Source organism: Lontra canadensis, unplaced genomic scaffold (assembly GCF_010015895.1).
Source record: "Lontra canadensis isolate GAN:19392208 unplaced genomic scaffold, GSC_riverotter_1.0 scaffold108, whole genome shotgun sequence".
Classification (NCBI taxonomy): Eukaryota; Metazoa; Chordata; class Mammalia; order Carnivora; family Mustelidae; genus Lontra; species Lontra canadensis.
The window spans coordinates 410,769-434,596 of NW_022631102.1; the positions used below are offsets into that span (position 1 = coordinate 410,769).

Genomic DNA, 23,828 nt, shown 5'->3' on the forward strand with positions numbered 1-23,828 from the left:
AATAACAGGAGTAGAGAGGAGACAGGGCACACCTGTGACGCCGGCTCTCAGAACGGCCGCAGGGGCTGGGCCGTCCAGCTGGGGTGCTGGCTGGCAGCTAGGGAGGGGTCTGGGCACAGAGGCACCTGCCCACAGGGTTATGGCACGTGTGGGGGTCTGCGGTGAACTGTCCGCAGCCGGGAAGGGCCGTGGCAGCAGACAAGGGTGCTGGCGGCGCTGGACCCAGGGCCCGTGGAGGCGCCTAGAGCAGGAACCTCTCTGCGTCCGGGAGGAAGTCGGGGAGGAGGGCAGGGTCCGGGAGGCCTGGGGAGCCACAGTTCACCCGCTGTGGGAAGCTCCTCAGAGGCAGGGCCAAGGGGGGCGAGCACGGGCTCTGGGCGGCCGGCCGGCCTTTCCCGAGCTGGGCGGAGCCCGCGGGGCTCCGGTTTCCGGTCAGCAGGTCCAGGTTCCCGCTGGGGTCCACGATGGCGTTTATGACTGTAGGGCGGGTGGGGAGGGTCAGGCCAGCTGGTGGGTCCTACACTGCCTCCCGTGCCCATCCCGGGCCTCCCTCTGCCTGCGCCAGGGGCGGCAGCGCCGGGGCTCGCCCACCCCACAGCCGGCCCCCCCATCCAGCCCCCCCACCGCAGCCAGGCCCACCCACCTTGCAGCTGCTTCTGCACGCGCCTCAGTTCCTTCAGGATGGAGCTGATCTCCTGGAAGCGGGCAGGAGGGGGCACATGGGGCAGAACCGCCGAGCGGGTAAGTCCCCGGCTCCCCGCACCGTGGGGCTGGGGGGCGGGCTGGCGCTACCTTGTTTGACGTCTTCAGGAGCGGCACCTCGTTCTCCGAGTTGATTCTGGCCTCCAGCTCCTCCCAGGCCCGCCCCGTGTTCTGAAAGAGGATCCTGCGCCCGAGGAGCGGACGGAGGACAGCGAGGATGGGGCCCAGACCCACGCGCCCAGACCTCCTCCCACCACCCCCGGCCTGTACCCAAGCGGGAACGCAGGCCCAGAGCAGAAACGGGGCCGGCTGGAACCAGAATCCCGGCCTCCGGGCCTGACGCAGGGAGGGCTGGGGTGGGGGCTGTGGTCGTCCTGGGAGCCCTGGTTCCCGGAGCCGGGGAGGCATGGGCACCTGTGTACTCCCAGGCAGTCCGCCCCCCTCCGCCCCGCGGGTCCTGGCTGATGTGCACGTGTTCGTGTCGGTGTCTGAGGGGGTATGGGAGGGTCTGGGGGGACAGCTCCCACTGGCCCACGGAGCTCGTGGGCCCTACGCACTTCATCTTCTCGGCGAGGTGCTCCGTGTTCTCCCGGATGGCGTGGGACAGCTGTGACACGGGGTTCAGCATCAGGTTGTCAAAGATCACCTGCGAGGACCAGGGCTCAGCGCGCTGCCCGGGGCCCTCCTTAAGGCCCCGCCCTGGGCACACCCCGAGGACCGGCCAGCTTGGCGGGGGGCCTGCCTCCTCACGGCTCCGAGGCCGCGTCTTGCTGGCGAGCGAGTCCCCACAGCGGTCGTTCATGTTCTGGTCCAAGTCTCGGGAGCTCAGGGAGCCAGGGGGCACCTTCTGGAAGTTGAGGCTGGCCTCGGGGATGCGCTGCACCAGCTGCGGACAGGGCAGGTGGCGTTGGTCCTCCTTGGCACCCGCAGGGGCCGACGGCGCACCTCTCCTGCTCCAGTGACAGGGGGACGGAGCAGACCCCACGTGCAGCCCGCTGGGGGCCCCGGGACCCCTCAGCCCCCAAGGAGGGTGGTCCCAGACTTCGTGCTTCAGACCAGCCGTGTAGGGAGCTCAACGCCGTGGTGAGAGCTCCCGGCTGAGAGCTGCGCACGTGGCGGGGGCGGGGCAGGGGGTGGGGGGCCGGAGTGGGGGGGTGTACCTCCTCACGGGCGGAGATGGTTGAAGCAGGGGTGCTGGGCACGTTGCTGAGGGAGGGGCTGCGTGCGGGCCCCGGAGAGCCCAGCGAGTCGCCGTCCCCAGCCACATCGTGGATCTCCCGCGCCAGGATGGCCACGTCCTTCACTAGCGTCTGGCTCAGCCTACAGCCCGCAGGAGAGAAGGCAGGTCCCGCAGGGTCCTCCTGGCCAGGTACCAGCGCTGGGGAGGTTGGGGAGTGGCAGCCTGACAGAACCCTCCCCGGGCCAACCTCTCCTCTCCAGTGGAGGCAGGGGTCCCTTTCAAGAGGCAAGTGCTCTGTGAGGGGCAGCAGCCAAGGTGTGCAGACCCCAGCCTGGCCCAAACTGTGCCTGACCAGCCGCCAGCAATGCCTAATGGACAGGACCCCCATGGGAGGCTCAAGTGTCTGAGGCCCCAAGAGGGGGACCAGGGGTGGGGCTAGGGCTGGGCAGGAAGGGCGGACGGGGGCACCCTCAGGCCCCAGGGCAGGCCACACCTTCCCCTGTCGCCACCAGGGGACAGGTGGGGCCACCCAGGCCCTACTCGGCAGGCATGGACCCTTGAGGCAGGGAAGGAGTCACAGACAAGGGTCAGAATCAGGCAAAGGGTGACAGGGGCAGGCAGACAGACACCAGGAGCCTCCCCACAGGGGAGGGAGGAAGGCCAAGGGAGGCCAGCAGCAGCCCGCCCCAGCCCAGCCCTGCTCACTCTCCAGGGCAGGCTATGCATGCTTCCCCACCAGGCCCTCAGGCCACCCGGAAAGGGACAGAGGCCAGCAGAGACCAGGAGTACATTCTGCCCCAAACTGCCCAGGAAGTCCCCAGACTGAGCCCTGTCCTCGGAGCACATCAGGCCCCTCCACCAGGCTGTCCTGTGGACTGCAGCCCCCGGCCCAGGCTGGGTGTACAGGAGTCGCCTGTCAGTGTCCGCACCGCTCCTTTCACTCGCGGGCACATGAGCAACAGCCCCAAGGTTCCCCGGCACACCAGTGCCTGCAGGCGCCCAGGCGACGGGGCCTTCAAGACCTACCAAGGCCCAGGCATCCCCCCTCAGCTGTCCCAGCACTGCCTGGGGCACCTCCTAGCCGGCCCTCAGGGCCTGTCCGCTCCCAATGCCACCTGCACCCTTGCCTGGCATAACCACCTGAACTCAGAAATGATTAGCACAGCTGGAGAAAACTACCCCAGCCAGCCCCTACCTCCCCAGCAAGGCTGACCTAGACCCCCTCAAGATGGGGGTCCCCCAACTGGTTCCCACCCTCCCTACACCAAGAAAATACAGAAGAACAGCCCTCAGACTCATAGACGCCCAATGGACGTGTGCCCCTGACTTAACACTGACCCCACGTCTCTCTGCAGCCCCCAGCACAGCGGGATGCCCCAGCCTGCCCCCTCTGGACCGCCCCTCATCAGCCCCAGGAATTGCCCCCCGCGTAATGGGAGCTCTGTCCCCGGCCCTCTTCGTGCCCTACAGGTCCTCTCCATTCAACCTGTAGCCACCACGGCCGCTGTCGTCATCTCTGTGCCTCTGTCCCCACGGACCATTCTCCCAAGGACTACCTGCCCCTGCTCACCTGTCTGGAGCTTCCCGGGCACAAGTTCAGCCTCCTCAGCACCAAACACGGGCCACACACTTGGCCCTGGGCCCCTCCTGCCCCTGCACAAGCCCCAAAGGACCTAGCCACCAAAGCACCGACCGCCCTCGGTGGAAGACCACTTCCCGGTCCCACCACCTGCGCATCAGCCTCCCAGCCTCCCGCCTGGAGGCGACCCAGGGAACCACGACATGGGAGCTCCTCTTTAACGAACACCGTAGAGTCCTTCCTCGTCCCGGACACCCCACAGCCTCCCGGGCAGATCTGCGGCCACCCATGCCCCCCTCCGTCCCCCACCCCTCCTCCGAGCGGCACGCGCTGAACGCCCTCGAGAGAACAGCCTCCAGCCCAGCGCCCGCCCTGGGGTGCCCCCAGGCCTCCCGCCGAGCGGGCGCCGCTCACCTGGCAATCTCCGCGATCTCCGCGGTCTGCACGACGAAGCCGTACGGGTCTGGGTCTTCTTCCTCGTCATCCGTGTCCCGGAGGCCGGGGGCCCGGGGGCGCGTGCGGCCGGAGCCGCCAGCCCGCGGGGTCTGCGTGGCTGCTGAGGCGAGGGAGCGTGCGTGCTTGGGGGAGCCATGGTGGGAGCCGCAGTCCTCCTCGGACGTGGACGTGCAGTCGGAGCCTTGCTGCCGGCGACGCGTGCCTCAGGGTGCGATGGTTTCCAGAAGCAAGAACAGAACAGAGCCGCGCTCAGCACCCTGCCTCAGCCCCGGGTCCTTTAAGACGTCCCCGCGCCGCAGGACACGCCACACTGACGCTGCCCCTCACCCCGGCCCAGAGCCCGGCCGCTGAGGCACCAGCAGCTACAGAGCCGCACCTCTGCGAGGCCGTCACCAGCCCAGACGCATGGGCGCGGGGGGCGGGAGAGGGACAGGGAGGGATGGGGAGGCCACGGGAGGAGAGGGCAGGGACAGAAGCAAGAGGAGAACAGGGCAAGGACAGGGAGGGACAGGAAGAATGGAGAAGGACAGGAGAGGCAGGGGCAGGGACGGGGAAGGGACAGGGAGGGACGGGGCAGGGACAGGTACAGGAGGCAAAGGGAGGCATGGGGGGATGGGGAGGGATGAGGGAGGGAAGAGGAGGGACAGGCAGGGACAACATGGAGAGATGAAAAGGGAAAAGGACAGGAGGGACAAGGAGGGACAGGCAGAGACCGGCAGGGACGGGGAGGGACAAGGGCAAGACAGGCAGGAAGGGGCAGCCTGACATCCCCACAGCCCATGGCAGAGGCCGCATCCCAGGGGGAGGGTCTGTGCCCACCAGATGAGAACTGTTGGCCTTCGTGCCAAGGCACGGAACCCACAGACACCCCCGGTCAGGGTCGACCTCCCCATGTGGATCAGCCCCAGGGCAGGGTGGGACCTCAGAGGGCGGCTGAGCTCGGCAACCCCTCCCTTGCCTGCCTGGTCTTCTGGGACCCACTCCTTGCCCACCCTGCTCTGAGGCCCCCCCACGGCGGCCGCAGCAAACACGCAGATAGAGCGGCAGCGGCAGCAGGCTCGCAGGTGGCAGCGGTCCTCAGTCCTCCCCCACCGTCCCACCCCTTCCCTTCCTCCGGTCCCCCCAGCGTGCCCAGTGCCCTCCAGCCACCCGGGTGGGGGACAAGCACCCATGGCCCCAGCACCATCTGTCCGCAGCACGCGTGGGCGCAGACCGCAGGCCACGCGGGGCCCGGGTATGCGGGAGACCGCGCGGCCCTCCCCCAGTGCCTGGTCCCCAGGGGACAGCGCCAGGGCAGAGCGGGCAGCCCCAGAGGCCCCCTGTGGGAGTCGGCAGGAGCCCCTCCCCAGGCTCCCCGGAGCACGCGGACACGCGCACTCAGGACACTCGGGTGCATCTGTGGAGCCAGGCCTGCCTGGGAACGGGGGCTCTGCTAGGCTGGAACCGGGGTCCCCCAGCACTGAGTGGGGCTCACCCAGGACGTGGCAGACCCCTCCCCCCGGCTCGCAGGGCGCAGGGCCCCTCGCCTGTTCCCGGACTCACTGGGTGAGGAGTATCGGGCGCTGCCAGGGCGGGCCCTGCTGAAGGGCTGGCGGGGGGCCGTGGCGGTACCGGCAGACTTCCTGGCGGCGGCGGTGCGAGCCTCGGCCATGACGGGCTTGCGGCTGGGGCAGCACAACTCGACACTGCGGCCAGAGAAGCCGGCGCGGGCGGGGGCCGCCTCGCAGTCGCTGGGCCCCGTGAAGGAGCCCGCCCGCTTCCGGGGCATGGCCAGGATGTCCAGGCGCGAGAGCTTCTTGGCCTGCTCGGGCGCCGGCCGCCCCGCCGGCTCAGGGTTGGCCAGGGGCCCCCGTTCACCATCAGCAGCCTCTGTGTCGGAGGCGTCCCCCAGCCGGGCCCGCCTCAGCCGGGAGGCCCGCGTGGGCCGTGGCGTGGACAGGCTGTTGGAGCGGGTCAGCACCTGCTGTACTTTCTGGGCAGAGCCGCGGGCCTGCTCCTCCCGGGGAGCTGGGGGTGGCGCCGGGGGTGCCGGTTTCCGGCGAGGTCCTGACCGCCCCGCCCCAGGGGCCACAGGGCTCTCGTGGTCAGAGGTGACCATGTCCGTGCCGGGCGGGTGGGCTGGGCCAGAGCCTTGTTCTTCGTCAGGCCAGTCCGAGGACACCCGGGGCCCAGTGCCGCGCCGCGTGGCCAGGCGCCTCCCTGGCTCTGCCCGGCCTGTGTCTGTGGGGCCCAGAGCACGACGGTGCTTGTCTGAGAGCACCTCCTGGCCACAGTGCATGGAGATGCCCACTGGGTCCTGCGCTGCTGGTGGGGACGGCAGCTCCTCCTTCTGCGGTCCCGCGGGCTTGGGACTGGTCGGGCTGGGCCCATTCTTGCCACTGAGCAGGCTGACCGTGCTCGCCGTGTCCACATCAGAGTCCCCGGACAGGGAGTCCTCTGGTGGCCCAGGGACGCTGCCCATCGGGCCCTCTGCATCCTCCACGGGCTTGGAGAGCAGCCGGGCCTCCAGCGCTGCCAGGGCTGTCTCCGTCTCCTTCAGGATCAGGCGGGTGTCCTGGGGGTGGAGGTCCATGCGGGAGGCCCGGGTGGCAGCCAGGTCCTGCAGGAGGGGGTGGCTGGAGACGTGTGGAAGCTGGCCGGGCGCGGGGGTGCTGCTGGCTGGCTCCTTGCTGAAGCTCTCTTGCCGCACCAAGGCTGGGGCAGGGCTCTCGGGCTCCGGGGACCGCTCTGGGCGCCGCAGGAGGACCACCCTCCCGCCGGTGCTGGCGCAGACACCTTCCCTCGCTGCGGGGCTGGGCTGGGCCGCCCGCCCTGGGCCCTCCACCGGCCCTGCAGCCACAGAGGGCTGCCTGGGGAAGGCTGGCTCCGCATTCTGGTCCCCAATGAAGAAAGAGGTGGCGGCTGGCTCTCCGGGGGCCCTTGGCGAGCGCCGGCCCTTTGTCCACGCTACTCCCTCCTGGGGGCTCCTGCGTCTCTCCTCCTGTGGGCCTGCACCCAACTCCGCGCCCCGCCCACCGTCTGACCCACTGGCATCACTGAGGCTGTCGGGCTCCAAGTCCTCCTGGCCCAAGAGGCAGCCGGCCTGCTCACTGGCCGACTCTGGAGGCCCAGAGCCACTCCTCCTGGTGGCCTCAAGACCCCCAGGGCTGTCTGAGCGGTCACTGGGCAGCTGTGGCAGTCGCCGTCGCTGGCGCACAGGCAGGGCCCCCTCCGGCTCCCTGGCTCTGCGCCCAGGGCTCTCCTCTGCGAAGACAAGGGCAGCCTGGTTGGAGCGGCCACGGTCTGCGGGCCTCTGGTGTGTGCCGGAAGCCTGACCCTCCTCCAGACTTGGCTGGCACGCACTCACAGCTGCCAGTCCAGTAGCAAGCCTGGGCCCATCCCCTCCCCGCTGCGGAGGCTGGACCACTCACCTGCCTGCCCTGGGTCCGAGTAGCTGTCAGCCAGGCTGGCCCAGCGGGACACCCACTTCTGACCCCCGGGGGAGCCAGGCACCGCGAGGCCCTGCAGGGCAAAGGACGAGCATGTGTCAGCAGCAGAGGCAGGAGCCCCACGGGGATCCTCACCCTAACACCTGGCCCCGAACTCGCCGTCTCCAGACCTGAGGCTCCTCGCCCCAAAGAAACAGCCAGGAAACCACCTGTGTACTTCCGAGCTTACAGACCTCCACGCAACTGCACACCCCGAGGTCAGCAGCTGTGGCTCACACCTGCCCCTGTGTGGGCACGCAGGGCCCAGCCTGACTTAGGACCTCACTGCTTGCCCTTGAACCTCCACATGGGAGCCCCCACCCGCCTGTCAGGTGGGCATGCCACTCCGGAATCCTGTGCAGGCAGGACCCTAACCCTCGAGCTCACGGGGGACCAGATGACTGGCCCAGCCCCTCCCCAGAGCAGTGTGCCTCCCAGGTACCTGCAGCTCCCCGTGGGGGGCTGTGCCCACTGGCCGAGAGGCAAACTCCTGCAGGAGGGCCATTCGCTGGGCAACCCCATCACCGGCCTCGTCTCTGTCCCCTCTGATGACCGGACGGAAGGCCGCTGAGGACACCCTGGAGAGCTCAGGAGACTCCAGTACCCCAAAGACCTGCAAGGAGGGAGGACCAGCCCTGAGGTCAGGGCCAGCCCGGACCCGCCCCGGCCCGGCCCCCAGGCCCCGCCCCACAGACCTGGTCGATCATCTGGCGAGCTTCCTCCACCTCCGGGTCCGGCCCCTCGGTCTCGATGGTGTAGGTCCCCGCGTCGCTCAGACTGTCGTCCTCATCCTGTCTGCGAGCCTTGGTCAGCTGGGGGTCAGCGGGGGGTGGTGGTGGGGTCGCAGGGGCCACAGGGCTGGCCCCTCGGGGTGTCTCGGGGGCCGGGGATGCTGGGGACGCCCGGTCAGGGCTGGGCCGGGCGGCCGGAGAGCCCTCCCGCAGGCACTGGGCCATGAAGTCCTGGGCCAGACGGGAGCGACGCCCCACGCTGCCAAAGGGTCGCACAGAGCCCCGGGAGGCAGGCGAGGGGCCCCCCGGACGCTCCTCCGTCTTCTCCCGCTTGAGCGAGCTGGCCCGCTGCGGTCCTGAGCCAACACCCGTGCCCCGCGCCGAGGCAGGGACACCTGGGCGGTCTCGGTCTGCCGGCCCGGGGCCTCGGTGCCTGTCGGCCTTGGGGTCCCCGGGACGGGTGTGTGTGAAGGACTGGGACCGCTTCTTGCGGGGTGTGTCCTGGTCGAAGAACTCGATGACGAAGGCCTGCTGGTTGTGCAGCAGCTCCTGGGGGTCACGCTTCATCTGCCTCTGCAGCCGCACCTGCCCCCCGCCGCCCTCCGCGGGGACCCCAGCCACCGCCGCCGCCGCCTTGGCCGTGGGGTCCTCCGAGTCGCTCTGGGTGCCGTCCTCGTGCTTGTGGCCTGGGGGTGGGGGGCCGAGGGAAAGGATGCAGTGGTCCTGGGGGGCAGGGAGGGGCTCTTCGCCCCTCCCCAAGCTGCCCCGGGCGGCACACCTCACGGGACCCCCGCCCCCGCGGGGACGTGAGCACCGGGAGCATGCCCGCAACCCAGTGCGTGCAGAAACCAGTCCCAGGGAGGAGGGCACCGCACCAGGGGCAAAGATGCTGCAGTCCCAGCCCAGCCAGCGCTCACCCTTCAGGGTGCGGGTGTGGATGGGCAGGTCGCTCTTGGTGCTGTGCCGGTCCTCACCGGGGCCCGCCCGGCACAGCAGGCTTGGGTCATTCTGCACCAGCCAGTCGGCCACCTTGGTCTCCGCAGACACGGCCTCCACGGGTGTGGCCTCCTTGCCCAGGGGCCTCCTCTGCCGCAGTGAGAACTTGGTGACGTGGTCCTTGATCTTCACCTTGCCGGGGCTGCAGTCGTCGAACTCGATGGTGAAGGAGGCGTGGCTCTGCACCACGGGGGCTGCCCCGCCCCCGCCGGACTCCGTGTCCTTGGTGGGTGCCTCCTGGGCCGACACCTCGGGGGGCCGCAGCGGTGGCGGCGGTGGGGACGGGGCCTCTTTTGTGGGGATCTCAAAGTAACTGGGCTCCCGCCTGAACGGGAAGCCCTGAGGCTCCGCCGCAGCCCGGAAACCGGCCATCGTTGCAGAGAGCTCCCCGTCCTGCTGCACCAGCTCCTTGGGCCGCTCTGGGTTGGGGGTGAGAAAACAAGTCCCCGGGGGCTGCAGGTGGCGGCCTCTGCCCACCCACCCTGCCAGCAGCGTCAGCCGTCTCCCCCGGAACAGGCACTCCCGCCGGGCCCCCTTTAGAAGGTCCAGGGCCTCTGGGACCTACCCGTGTAGGGCTCCTCCTGGCGCCGGTCCTCCGGGGGGCTGCTGCCGTCGTCCTCTCCCCACCAGGAGGGCTGCCCGTACAGGGGTGTGCGGTAGGCCGCCGCCTCTGCACAAGGACGGGGAGCTCGAGCCCGGGTCCCTGGGGCCCCAGCACAGACAAGGGCTGGGAAGGCTCTGGGCTCTGGGGGTCCCCAGCATCACCTCCCATCTCAGCCCAGGACCCTACCCGGAGTGCGCCAATTTGGTCACTCAAAGGCCCATTTCCACGTCCACAGCAGGTGGTGCTCGCTGCCCCCGGCCCTGCCCAGGCCTCCCTGTGCAGGAGACTCACCTGGGGCAGCACGGTCCTCAGCGCCCCTGTCCTGGGGCAAACCACCCCTCCAGCCCTCCCTGAGCCCTCTGCCCCCGAAGCCTGCCCGCTGGAAGGGCAGGTGGACAGCAGGGTCCGCACCCAGGGTGGGTCTCTCCAAGGTCTGTAAGTGACTTGAGCCACAGAGCAGCGGCCCTGAAGGTGGGGCCCCACCCACCAGGCAGACCTGGCCACACGAGGCACAGGGCGCAGTGCCCACGGCGGGTGTGTCTTGTGTGGCTGTGGGGTGTGTGGATGCCTGAGCCCACAGGACGGCAGCTCAGTGCTGTGGCTGCGGGGTGGCCTGAGCCCAAGAGGCTGATGGGCAGGGTCAAGGGCTATACTTGGAAGGGAGCATGGCCCAGAACAGACAGATCAAAGCGCGCCGTGGGGGAGGCCCATGGGGGGCAGGCCCGTATGCACATCCCACCCGGGACCCCGCCACGACGCTGCCCTTACCTGCTCCCGGCCTCCGGTCCCCCCTCTCCGGCCTGGGGGCCGAGGACTCACAGCAAGGGGCATGCTGGGGTGGTGCCTCGCCTTTCCCGGGGGCCAGGCCCCGGGTGCTCACCTGCAGCTGGCTGGTGTACTTCTCGTGCTGTGGGCAGCGGGCGGGGGTGAGGGCTGGGCCGGCTCGGGAGCACCCCCAGGGCAGCTGCCTCCCTCTGGGTCCAGAGAGGGCTGGGACTGGCTCCATGCGCCATGAAGCCTCCTTCACAGCCCCCACGGAGGGGACACCTCAAGGCTCGAAGCTAGGGGGGTTCCCTCAGGGCCACAAAGCTTCCAAGAAGGAGCTGGGGTTTGCTCAGGTCGGGGAGGCAGGGCTGGGCAGCAGTCATCAGAGGTGACATGCAATGCCCACGAGGGACCCACGAGGGAAGGGCGAGATGGGCCCCAGGCCACGGAGGACGCTGCTCAGGGGCCCCGGAGGTGGGGGGCAGCGGTCTGTCCAAGCCCATGCATGCAGGGCCCACCTGGCTGAGCTCTGTGGCTGTCAGACCCGGGCTCACACAGGCCACGTGACTCTGCACACGCCACCCACAGTTCGTTTAAAGATAGGACTAAGGCTAGTGTCTCCCACAAGGGGCTCCCGGGGAAAGCACTGGGCCAGTTCCCCTAACTCAGTGCTCTGTGACTCCCACACATCGAGCAAGGGGAGAGGACAGGTCCCACCTGCCACGGCCGCCAACCCAGGTCCCTCCTGCCTGTCCTGGCCACCACCTGTGGTAGCCTGACTGGGTCCTCCTCGGCACCCAAGATGCCTCTGGGCCTCCCTTCCCCAGCCAGGAGCGCTGGCCTCCCTTCTGCCCCAGCCACTGCAGCTGCATCAGCCCGGGGCGGGGGGGGGCGATCCTCCCCCCTGGCAAGACTGGGCCATCCTGCAGGACAGGCCAGGCCAGGCCGGGCTGACTCATGGCACCACAGCCAGGCCTAGGGAGCCAAGAGGCGTGGGAGTGAGGACGGGTGCAGGGGTGCCGGGGGCCCCGGCGGGGCGTCGGCACTGACCCTGAGTGCCTCCTCGGGGACCCGGTGCTGCACCCGCTCCAGGACGTACATGTTGGAATGTGGCCGCGGGTTAAGGCAAACCCAGAGCAGAAGAACCAGGACGGCCTCTGCACGAGGCCACGTGACCACGTGGTTGGGGAATTCTCCGCAGCAGGATGTGCACACAACTCGGGGACAGGTCAGACAGAGCAGTGAGGTGTGGGGGGACTGCGCTGGCCCCCACACCCACTTGTGCACCAGGCCCGTGTCCGCACCACACTGAGTCGGAGAAGCGGGACTGGGGCCACGCCAGATCACAGCCCACACCCGCGCTGGGGCCGTGCACGCGCCCTTTAACCCCTCCGCCAAGGGCATGCAGGGCAGGCAGGGGACGTGCCCAGGAGCCACACCACACAGCTAGCTCCCAGCTCCTACCCTAGACCACCCCTCTGCGCTGGCCTCCCAGAGATCTAGGGGTTGGAAGGGCCTCAGACAGCAGCTGGGTCCACCCCCACAGGCAGAAGTGCCAACAAGAGTGTCAGCGGAGGAGAGCAGAGCATGTGCTCCTGCCATGGCTATGGGTCCCCAGGACGACCACGCAGCCCCCACTCATGCATGGTCTGAGCACAGAACGCCACGCCTGGGCAGGCCCCAGGTCACTGGGGACCCTGGGTCCCGGGGGGCTCACTTGTTCCTGGGGCTCTGTGTAAACTCAGGCCAGGATGCAAGAAGCAGGTTCCTATGACCAGGATGTCTGTCAGGGGGCCAGGGGCTGGGGTAACACTGGCGACTGTTTCATGCCTGCGGGCCCCAGCTGTGCCGGGACAGCAGTGCAACTGAGGCCAGCAGGCAGGACGCGGCCCGGAAAGGATATCATAGCCAAATCGGACGGCATCGTGGAGCTTCAGCGGGACATACTTCTGGTCCGGGATGCGCACGTCATTCACAAATGTCTGCGGAGGAAACAGGTGGCAGGGCCAGGCCAGCAGCAGGCAGGGCAAAGACTCGGGGGCACCCTCCTTCCGTGCTGCTCTGGACCAGGCACTGTCCCTCCGACACACGTGCACCCAGCCTCACCCCTGCAGGGAGCATGGGACAGGTGGCTGCTGAAGGACTGGCCTTGCCCAGTGCCTGGGACCCTGAGGTGGCCAAGGGACGCCCACGGGCCGGCGCCATGGCAAGGCTGGCCAGGCTGAGTGAGGCTGCCTGCTCCTCCAAAACCCTCTTCCCCCAACCAGAGCCGTCACGGACTGGCCACGGACACCGCACTCTGGCCAGATGATGATGCTCTCAGGGCCTTGGGGGCCAGCCAGATGACAGGAGACAGAGAAGCATGGGCACGGCAACTGGGCCATTGTCACTAGAAGGTACGAGAACCAGGGAGGACTCGTTACAGGACAGAAGGGGGTCTCCGGAGCGAGCAGGAGGGCAGGCCCCCAGGGAGGGGTCCCAGGCCAGGGCTGGGTCGTGCAGGGACGACCCAGCGGGGTGGCAGAGAGGACTGGAAGCCCGGCAGCATCAGGCTGGACATGCCGTGGGTGACGCAGGAGTTCTGTGAGCTCAGAGCCAGGAGTAGAGGGCAGCACGCCTGGTGGGGTGCAGCCTGTCAGCCCGAGCCCGTGGCTTGGTGCTCCACAAGCAGGCAAGACTGGGTCCCCATATGTGGACATCACACAGGCCTCCACACCACGCACCAGGCCCGCAGCCCTGGGGACCCTCTCTGAGCCCTGGCGATCTGGGGGCCAGGGCCCCCGTGCAGCCCCATGCAGTTAGGGCCACTCTGGCTGCTGCGAGGACCAGCACAGGACGGGCTCAGGGGCAGACCCCCAGAGCCTGAGACCGCTCCCCGGGAGCCCCGTGGAGGATGTGGTGAGGTGTGCCCAGCGCTTGGCAGCCTCAGGCTGCTGCTGGACCCCCCTCCAGCTCACGACGGAGAGGGCAGACCTCACGAGTGGGAGGCACAGGGCGGAAGGCCAGCCTCGGGCAGGCGCCTGTCCACCGAACACAGAAGGAAACCACGCGACCACACGGCCAGACACCGGACCCCACAGGGACCCCTCACCGGACCCCTCCCCACTCACACAGGAGCTCACACAGCCCCCAAGACAGGGTGTCATGGCAGACAGCCTGCAGGGGGTCCAACACAGAAGGGATCACAGCAGGTGGGCAGGGCTGGGGTGGGCTGGGGAGAGGAGCGGGGCCAATTAGAAGGGGGGTCACTAAGAAGGGTGGGGTCAAGGCGGACGAACAGGCCATGATGGGGAACAGGGTGCAGAAGGAGCTGGAGTGCGGAAGACAGGTGCGGCTGGTATGGGGGCGGGGCCTCACGAAGGGGGGCGGGGCCAGCGGAGGAGAAGGGCGGGGCCAGCAGAGGGGCAGAGTCCCGAAGGGGGCGGGGCCAACACCAAAGGAGGGTCACGAAGGGGCAGGGCCAGCACGGAGGGAGGGGTTACGAAGGGCCGGGCCAGCACACGGGCACCCTGTGGGGGCGCGGCCAGCACCGACAGCCCCTGGCCCCTCGCACTCACCCCGTTCAGGCTTCCCAGGTCCTTCACCCAGTGCTCGTCCCTGTCCTGGTCGTAGTTGATGACGGCGTGCTGCTTGTCCACGCTGCGGGACTGGGAACATACGGGTCACCTTCAGCGCGCCGGCCCGGCTGGGTGAGGCCCAGGAGGTGGAGGACAGCCCGGCAGGAGCCCCATCCACCCCACGTCAATGTCAACCCCAGCCGCCCGGGCCTGGGGGCCCACAAGGTCCAGCCCACGCCCCCACACCTCGAGTGTGGGTGTCCCAGAGAGCCCACCCCGGCCTGACTCAACCAACCATCCCAGCCACGGGAATAGGCCACAGGAATTCGCAGAGAGGCCAAGGCCAGGTCCTCCCACCCCCTGCTGCCACCTGGGCCCCTCCTTTTCTGTCCACCTCTCTTTAGCACCAACAGGCCAGTGCCCCCCTTAAGCCTGGGTCAGCCAGAGGAAGGGCAGGGAGCCTCCGGCCATCTGGCACATGCCACTCCCTCCCAAGGGCAGGTGGGGCCAGGCAGAGCCACAGGGAGGACAGCAGCACTGTAGTGGGGGCAGCTCACAGACAGGCCTCCCCCTCACTCCTGTCTGGCCACACAGGGCACAGCCTCTCCCCGTGCTGGCCACGCGCGTGCAGGACGGATCTCAGACCCTCTAGCTATATGTCCGGGTGCACAGGCCTCACGCACACCCCAAGCACACACACATGCACACACACGTGTGCACACACACATGTGCCCACTGTCCCTCACCCCCCAACCCTCCCAGGACCCTTCCCCAGGCCAGTCACCGGGCCCCCTCCCGCAGTCGGCTGCAAGAACGAGACCACCCCCAGCACGCCTCTCTGCTGCGGCACTCCTGGCCCAGAGCAGGGACAGGGTCACGGGGCCACGTTCCCTCGGCCAAGACACCGCCAGCCCAGGCGACGTCCCCCAGCCACAAGGTCAGTGGTCCCGGCCCAGAGCGCACCACAAATGCCCACCCCACACCCACTCTGCCAGAGGCCCAGGCGTCTGGGCGGCCCCTGCATCGCTCTCTTGCCACCTAAGGAGACACAGTCCTGGGGACCGGCCCCGAGATGCCAGCAGAACCATCAATCTGGATGCTCACACCTGCTGGGACGACAGTACAGGACCCCCACACCTCCCTCCAGAGCCCCTGTGTGGGAGCGACAGGCTGCACAGCGGCTCTCCACTGCCTGGCTCCGAATGGCCCCTAGCCCACGAGGTAGTGCCCCAGGACCTCATGCCCTGTGTCCCCACACCGCCAGGCTTCTCTGTTCCCACAGGTGAGGACCCAGACCCTTCCTCCCTGAGGCAGCTGCCCCCACAGAACCCACTACCTCCCTGGCTTCCAGGAGTGGCCCCGGCACCCTCCCAAGGACTAGAAGCCTCCAGGGCAGGGCCTCCTGTCTCATCCAGAGCCCCAGGGACACAGCAAGGTGGGGATGTGGTGGGCAAGGGCTCTGGCCCAGCCCCGCCCTGTCCCAGGTTCCTCAGCCTGGCAGATGTGCAGAGACCCCTGGAGGGCTGGGCATCGTGGGCAGGGCTCATGGGGGCCGTGGCCCTCACCCACAGCAGAAGCCTCCATGCTCCAGCCCTGCCTGCGCTCAGAGGCCCCAGGTGGCCAGCTGGACCTACAAGGATGCTGTCACGGTGGGGGGCCCGGGGGGGTGGCATGAGGATGGAACGGGATGCAGGACCCACACCTCATCCTGCTGCAGACCATCAGTCCTCTGGAAGGAAGCGGGGTACAGGGGCCATCCGAGGCACTCAGCAGCGCCAGCTGGAGCCACCCTGACACCGCGGCCATCCCTGGGCCATCTGCCCCGGGGCTGCTCAAGGGGGCCGGGTCAGCAGCGCAGCCTGCTGCCAGCATCTGCCCGGAGGGGCCCCCAGGACAGCCTGGTGGGGCTCCTGCTGCCAGCGCACCTGCCTCCTGCAGCAACCGCTCTCCGACGGGGCGGGGTGGTGGGGGACACGACTCTGACCTTGAGACCTACTGCGCTCCCCCCAGGCCTCACCTCTGCCCCCACCCTGATCTCCTCACACAGACGTGGCACCTGCAGCCGGACAGCTCCAGCCACAGCCTCTTCCCTGGGTGCCAGGCACCCGTCCTCCATCAGACTCCCCTGCCTGTCCCAGATGCAGGCCGGCCCGGCGCTCACCCACCCCAGCCAGCCCTGCATGGCAGCCGCCCCACCCCCTGCCCTGGCCTGGACCTCCCGCACCCGGCACAGGCGGAGGACCCTGGCACGCCCTTACCTGGGCCTCAGTCTCCCGGCTGCAGTGGGGCTGCCAGGAGCCAGCAGCTCGCTGGGGCAGCCTGAGTGCTCAGGCTCGCCTCAGCCCCAGTCCCTGAGCCGCCCGCGAGGCAGCCGCCGCGACTCCCCAAGTGTAGCTGGGCTGCGCGGAGAACAGGGCTCGCCGCAGGGTCTGGGGCTTGCCTCCTCCTGCACCCCCTCCCAAGTACCTCCCAGGGCTCGAGAACAGGCCAGCCACCCACCGCAGCCCGGCACACACCCCGGCGCCAAAGGGCCCCGTCTCTGGAAGGTGAGCCTGGGGGTGGGCTGTGGCCGTCATGCTGCCAGGTGTCGGTCCACAGGGGCGCTGCCAGCCTGGGACGGGCCCTGGGCAGGAGAGCGCCACACTGGCATGCAGCACAACACAGGCCGGCCCGAGGCAGGCAGGGGTGGGCAGGAACAAGGGCACACTGCCCCTCAGGCTTGGACGCACCACCTCCGCCAAGGAGGAACTCCCTAGAGGGACTTCTGGGCTGACCTCCCAGCCCAAGCACCCCAATGCCCCCCGCCCAAGCCTCAGACTCCCAACTCCCGGACACAGCCCAGCTGGGCCCAATCGGACTCCTCCTTCCCTGTCCACCTGGCACCAGGCAGGCAGCAGCCGGGGGTCCAGAGGCTCCCACCACACCCCTTGCCCGCAGACACCCACTGGCCCTCCCCATCAGCCTGTCCCCTGCAGCCATCTTTCTCCTGCCCTCCCAGCCCCCATCAGTCCTGCCCATCACTGTTTGCAGAAACTTCCTGAGGCTCCTGGCCAGCATGAGAGGAAAGGCTGGCCTTGTCCCATAAGCCACAGGCCACAGAGGCCTCTCCAAACCTTCTTCCTGCCCTGGCCTGGCGAGCCCTCCGGCCAGACTGCTCTGCGCCTCTGGAGATGCCACGCCCATTCTTGGACCTGGGTCCTTCACCCAGGACCACCACCCTCTCTGTGCCCTCCTTCCCTGCCCCCCCCATCTTCTGGCTTCTTGGACCTTGCACAGTGCTCCCCGATTTGCCCCCAGAGCCTGGGCCGACCCCTCCAGCCCCCAGGCCCAGCCCCCACTCCCGCTCGGGGCTCTAGCACCAGGCATGGCTGCTGCAAGCCCCCTTCCCAGACAGCAGGTAGCAGCAGGACTGATGGGAAGCAGGCAAGAGAGACCCCAGCTCCGGAAACTCCCCCAGCCCCAACGTCCCAAGCCAGAAGCAGACCCCAGTTCCACCAGGCCCAGATGCTCAGAGGCTAGACAGCCACCTGAGCCGGGACCACCATGGACAGGCGGCGCCAGCACGTGTGCAGGGGGCTGCCGGCGTGGGGCTGTGGTCTCTGCAGGAGAATGTGAGCAGATAGACCCCCGCTGCCATGCCCCTACAGGGCAAACTGGGCAGAGGCGGGGAAGCCACCTGTGTGCAGGGGCATGGGCACAGAGATATGCATGGGCACACACACGTGCACGGGCACAGAGACGCGCATGGGCACACACACATGTGCACAGAGACACGCATGGGCGCACACACCTGCATAGGCACATGCCCCACACCACAGCGCTGGGCCCCCGGTGGCAAGGGCCGGGGCAGGCAGCCCGCCTGCACACTTGCGCTTGCGTCAGTCAGCACACGTTGCCAGGGCACTGGCTCTGGGCCAGGCTCAGAGAACATGGGGCAGCATGGGGCCAGGCAGGCCGGCTCTACCTCCCCACACACCCCCTACCTCCTCTGTCCCCTAAAGACCAAGCCATAGTCCCTCCCACCTCATCTGCAGCACAGGCCCCTGCACGGCCCTCTGCTGCCTTGCCTCCCCGCACCACCTCCTCCCTGCACCCCGGCACCACTGCTGGCCCCCTGCACCCCTCCTGAGAGGCCCGTTGGCCCCACCTCCCTCCATCCTGTTCCCAGTACCAACTCCTGCAGGCCTCTGTCCTTGGGACTCATCTGGTCCCTGCTGACATGGGTGTGGCTGGCCCCCGCTCAGGGAGCAGTGACCCTGGAAGGCAAGGTCTCTGCAGGGTTGGCCAAGTGACAACATGGGGGTGAGGACACGGACCGTATAGAGGAGAGCACGAGGCGGGTGGGGGTGAGAAGGAGCTGCCTGGGAAGGATCAGGGTGGTGGGGGGCAGCAGTAAGGCGAGGCTGGGATCCACCGGTGTGCCTGTCCCTTGAGCCGGTGCGGTGACAGAGCCACCTGCGGATAAGGGAGAGGGAAGGTCAGGGTGTGTCCCTGGACCACTGGTGGGGACGCTGGCGGGGACCTGCTGGAGGGGATGGAGGATGCGGCTTTTGCACAGAGCTTGGGCTGCCTCGGTGATGCCCACACGGATTATGAACGCAGGTGGATAGAGGCCGGGGACAGGACAGTCACGGACACTACGGCAATCACCCGAACCAATGAGAAAACCAAGGCACAGGTGTGACAGGACCCCCAGGAGATGCAAGGGGTGGACCCACCCAGGAGCTCAGGGCCAGGCAGGAAAGGAGGCTGCAGGGGTGGACAGCAAGCATGGTCTCCTGGAGCCTCAGTTTCCCCAGGTGCCAGAGGACAGCAAGGGGAGGAACACAGGTGCACCTGAGCCAGGGGCTGGCCCTGCGTGAAGGACTAAGAAGTGCCCACGGCTCCTGCCCTGCTAAAGGCTCCGCCACTGACAAACCAGAACTGGGAACCGGGCCCCAAACTCACTCAAGCATCCCGATCCCCACCTCCTGACCCAGAAACCTCTCCGCCCATCCCTGGGGAGCCAGGCCCTGGGCCCCCATCAAATGCTGCCTCCTCCCAGAGGCCCTCCCGGCCACCCTAGGAAGACCCGCATAGCATGAACACGCAACCCAGGCGCATGGCACCTTGCCGGGGCTTAGGGACTCCGCGCACTTCCAGACCCGCCTCCCGTGACAGAGAACGGGGCTCCTGTTCCGCGTCACCATCGGGACCTGCCAGACACGCCCCGACCTCAACATGAGGCTCCGGACGCCAGGGGCGCGACCCCAGCCCGCTGTCTGCTCCGTGCAAACCACGCGCGCGGCCCCTTCTACCTGCAGACGGCTTTCTGTAAGTCGAGACCATTTCATGACATGCGGAAGCGACAGGACGCTGAGATTTCGATGCCCACGGAGAGGGCTCCCCGGCGCTACCTGCCCAACTGTCCTCAGCCGCGGCTTCTGGACGCCAGCAGAGCGGAGTCGCGGCCGAGGCAGTGTGCGGCCGAGAGGCCTCCAGGACGCACCCTGGTCTTCACAGAAGACATGTGCCCACCCCCATACAATCACCGACTCGGTTTCTCCAGCAGCCAGAGGCATGAAGAGAAGTAAGACGACAGACAGTTCTGGATCAAAGACACTCAGAAGGTCCAGACACCTGGTGCGACTCGGGTACTTTGCTGGTCTAGTCAAGCAAGTCTGAGGACCCTCGGGGCAAGCCAGGGTGTCCAGACAAGGACGGGTCTGCCCTCAAGAGAGGGACACTGACTCCTGCTGCCCAAGCGTGCGTGCCCACAGTGGCACCCCTGGTGGCAGCCAGAGCCCCAGCGGCCCAGGGAGCGAGCGACGACAGCCGGCCCTGCACAAGGGAGCCATGGCCTGCGCGAGGCCTCTCCCTGCACCTGAGAGGCCCACCCAGGACACCTGTTTCCTTCTGAGGGTCCCACAGTGGGGGGCATGGAGCTTGGGGGGCTTTAAGGGCCCACATGCCATGTGGGGGGAGCAGGGCTGCAGGAAGCCTGACTCAATCAGACCCATGAAGCACAGGGAAAAGGACACCTGAGTCGGGGGACCCTCCTTGCTCTCAAACACACACGAGCCCGGTGACAGCCAAACCCACACTCCAAAACCAAGGGCCTGAGACGGCCAAGAGCACGGTGCCCTGGCCCTACCTGGTTTCTCCGGCCGAGAAAGGACCCTTCCCTGCCCCCAGGTGCCTCAGAGGGCCAGTGCCTTCCCCAGGCAGCTCCAACGGTCCCAGCTGGCTCTGGGGCTCCCCACTCTGTGCAATGGCCCAATTGGGCCCCAGACAACAAAGCTATGGATAGGTCCACTTTCCAGCACCTTCCAAAGGTGGGTCCCTGATGCCTTGAGAACCTGAGAGGAGCCTAAATACACCCTCCTGTCAGAAACAGTCCGCAGGGCAGAGGCAGGGACCCACCCCGCGAGCACACGCTCGGGCCCGCATACCCACACCTGTGGGTCCAAGGCCCCCTTGAGGGCTCCCCGCCGGTGTCCCGCAGCGAGTAGGATGGGCGGCCCTGGCCTGGGCCCACCCCTACCTTCTCAGCCCCGAGCGGCTCACACTCACCTGCAGCATGAGCTCACACTCATCGCGCCCCACGAAGATGAGCTCTCGCGGGAGCCGGTGGCGGGTGCCGCTGCTGCTCACCAGGAACCAGGACGTGACGCTCATTTTGGCACCGGCCAGGCCTGTGCGGCCCTACGGGGAAGAAGACGTGAGAGCTGCCTTCCCGCCCTGGGCCCCAGCCCCTGGACACAAAAGGCCCAGCCCAGATCTTGCCCCCACAACCTGCCAAGGCTCAAGCACCCCCATGGCCACTCAGCAGCCACTCCCGGAAACGCTGGGCCCCGGCCATACGAGGCCACCTCTCCGTCCCTGCAGACACCTACCCCAGCTACATTCTCCCGTCCTCCCTTGTGCTCTAGGCTCCTCTCCTCTCCCTCCTAGGTGCCAGCTGTTGCGTCTAGGAGGGAGGAGGCATGGGCCACACTGCCCACATGTGGAGCCGCACATGTCCTCAAAACCCGAACAGGAACAGCTCTCAAGCGGGACTTGGCATGGCCCATCGGGGTGCCCCCGACCCCAGGCCCAACCCCACCCCAGGAAATAAACTCTGTACCAGGGATTGGGTTCCCCTAGCCGGACACTCCGGGGTGCACCTGGCAGGAGGGCCAGGGCAAGACACCCGAAGACAGGAGCCCTGAGCCATCAACACACCAGTCACTTAGACAGCCCTTGAGGACCACTGCAGCCATCCTGCTGAGGTCCCCCAGCCAGGACAGTACCAGGTGACTATGGCAGCATGTGACAGAGGTAGTGCCTGGTGCCAGAGGTCCCGAGGGCATCATGACAGACTGGTATGGCCCAGATGGGCAGGGAAGCCCCATGGTAGCTTGGGGGGCACAGTGGGGGCAATTTGAGTGACAACAAGGGCCAATGTCACCAAAGACCAGGCCCTGGGGCGACCTGAGGCCCCATGCAGCCCCCCCCACCGACACACACACACACTCTCACACAGGTGCCTTGCTTACCCAGAGCCCCAGAGAAGGGCTGTGTCACTGCCGTGGGCCCTGTGCGTAGACAACAACATGTACATATGCATGTACACGTCCCACATGTACATGTGGGACACACGTGCACCCAGAGCACAGCCCACAAGTGTCCCAGCCACTCCTCTCCACACACACACACACACACAGGATAGATCACATGGGAGCACCGCTGGGTGCCAAGGGGTGTCCTGGGCTCTGAGATAGCTGGGACCTGCACCACCAGCCTTCCCGCCAGCTGGGGAGGCAGGCGGCAGAGGTGAAAAGCTCTGAGAAGGTGTACGTGTCTTAAAGGAAAAATGAAGAAGTGGGGGAGCAATGGGGGGTCTGGGAAGGCTCCCTGGGATGCTGACGTGTGAGCAATGCCAGGAGCAGGGCAGGGCCAGGTGGATGGAAGGGGGCGTGCGGTCGGCTGCGGCTGGGTCTGGGCAGAGGGAAGAAACCAGTCCAGAGACACAGGTCACAAGGTGTGGGGAGTCCTGTGGTGGGTGCTGGAGGCAAAAGGTAGTTCCAGGACCTGCTTCACCTGTGGCAGGCTCAGTGCAAGGTGAGAATGGATAGCCTTGTCCACAAGTCATAATGAATTTCAAAAACACCTCTGTGCCAGAGGACCAGTGAGCAGAGCGTGGGGCCTGAGCAGGGGACACAATGGAAGGGCGTGGGTCGGTGCCCCGTGGCCAGCCCTGGAGGTCCTGAGGCCCAGACATGACTCAGAGAATGGAACACAGACAGGAGGTGAGATGATAAGGGAGAGAATCAACGGTGGGTGCAGTGGGGGGATCCCCAGTCCCTGTTCCTGCAGTACCCACAGCCAGAGACCCCAGCTCTCAGCTCCCTTCGGGCCAGGCAGTGAGCAAAGCCAACACCAGGACCCACCAGGCCACGGAGGCCCAAGCGACCCCATGGCATAGGCTCATGTCACCTGGGGCAAGCATTTGGGAAGGTGTGGAAAAACCCAGGCCAGGAGAAGTCTGCCAGAACCCCCTCCCCAGAGCCCCGGGCACTTTGTCTGAGTCCAGCCAGAGGAGCAGGCACTAGAGGCCGAAGGAGTGGGGACCTCCACCATCACTGCCCTGCAGGGCTCTGGAGGCCTCCACAACCCCAACCTACTCTAAAACCCCTCCTCAGGGCCGGGGGAGTAGGGACAGGTGGTGACAGGCTTTCTGCTGCAGAGCCCCGGCCCCATCCTTGCCCTTCCCAACCCCCACATCCCACACTCTTCCATCACCTGCCACCGGTTCCCACAGGCAGCGACCCCACCCAGAGGAGGCCACAGCCTGGGTTTACAGCAAAGGGAAGCCAAGCCCTGGAACCCTGCTTCTGCCACCACCAGCCCATCCTGTAAAGGCTCAGGCCGGGAACCCCAGGATGTTCCCAAACAGCCCAGCCGGATTGGGGCCGGGCTGGCCATCGCTGCTAGGAGGGACAATAATAAACACCCCAAACTTGAACCCACGGCCGCCCCAGCCAGAAAAGCCACCCGCCCGGGGGTGAGGAGAGAAGGTGGAGCCGCCCGGGGCAGGGGCTGGGAGCCGGCGGGGACCGGGAGAGGGAACGGATGGGGTTAGGGTCCGGCGCGGCAGGAGCTGGGGCGAGCGGGCGGCTGGAAGGCGCAGACGGAACGGAGGCCGGGAGCAGGCCGAGAGAGGAGGCAGGGACCGCGCAGAGACGACGGCGACGAGGGAAATGAGGAGGAGGACGGAGGGAGGGACCGCGGGAGGACAGACCAGGCCGGGCGGCGGCCGGGCCCGGAGGGGGAGGGAGCGGCGGCTTCTGAATCAGCGCTCGCCGGGGCAGCCATGGCCAAGCCGGTGCCTGGGCGGAGACCCCGGCGCGCAGGGCCTGCGCCCCCGTCTCCAGGCGGCGTAGACGCGCGCCGGGGGACCCTCCCGGCCTGGCGCAGATCCGGGCCGCCTCCGGGGCGGCGGGGACCAGCCCGGCCAGGTACGCCCGCGGCCGCCGTCCCCACGCCTTTGTCCGGCCCCGAGGAGACCCGCTCCCCCGGCTCCTGCCCCCGCCCATCCCCATCCCCGCGCGGCCCGGCGGGCGCAGGTGCGGGCGCAGGGAGGCCCCGGCCGCGGCGGCGCGCGTCTTACCTGCGGCCCGGCCCCGGCTCGGCCCCGGCTCGGCCCCGGCCCCGGCCCTCCCGCCGGCCGAGCGCTGGGCGGGGCCGCCGCCTAGGACATGCCCGGCGCGGCCCGCACGCTCGCGGCAGCCCCGGCCGAGCCCACGGGCGGAGCGGCGGCCCGGGCCTGG

General features: G+C 68.0%; 1 protein-coding gene across 1 annotated transcript; it reads right to left on the reverse strand.

The window, feature by feature from the left end:
- Positions 1-61: 61 nt before the first annotated feature.
- CEP170B (centrosomal protein 170B) lies at positions 62-23,828 on the reverse strand. Its single transcript, XM_032839632.1, has 19 exons — positions 23,669-23,828; positions 20,590-20,721; positions 14,038-14,127; positions 12,384-12,462; positions 11,531-11,589; positions 10,484-10,622; positions 9,677-9,781; positions 9,033-9,530; positions 8,080-8,801; positions 7,827-7,997; positions 7,328-7,418; positions 5,460-7,160; positions 3,876-4,119; positions 1,863-2,022; positions 1,445-1,588; positions 1,260-1,348; positions 793-886; positions 644-695; positions 62-477 (listed from the first exon to the last, which is right to left on the reverse strand). Exons 2-19 carry the CDS (start codon positions 20,692-20,694, stop codon positions 242-244), a joined length of 4,779 nt encoding a protein of 1,592 aa, XP_032695523.1. The 5' UTR covers positions 20,695-20,721; positions 23,669-23,828; the 3' UTR covers positions 62-241.

Coding starts and splice junctions, on each gene's coding strand:
- CEP170B (XM_032839632.1), bottom strand. CDS start 20,694: ATGAGCGTCACGTCCTGGTTCCTGGTGAGCAGCAGCGGCACCCGCCAC. Junction 12,463..14,037: donor ACCTGGGAAGCCTGAACGGG/GTGAGTGCGAGG, acceptor TTTCCTCCGCAG/ACATTTGTGAATGACGTGCG. Junction 11,590..12,383: donor TGCCGTCCGATTTGGCTATG/ATATCCTTTCCG, acceptor ACCCGCGGCCAC/ATTCCAACATGTACGTCCTG.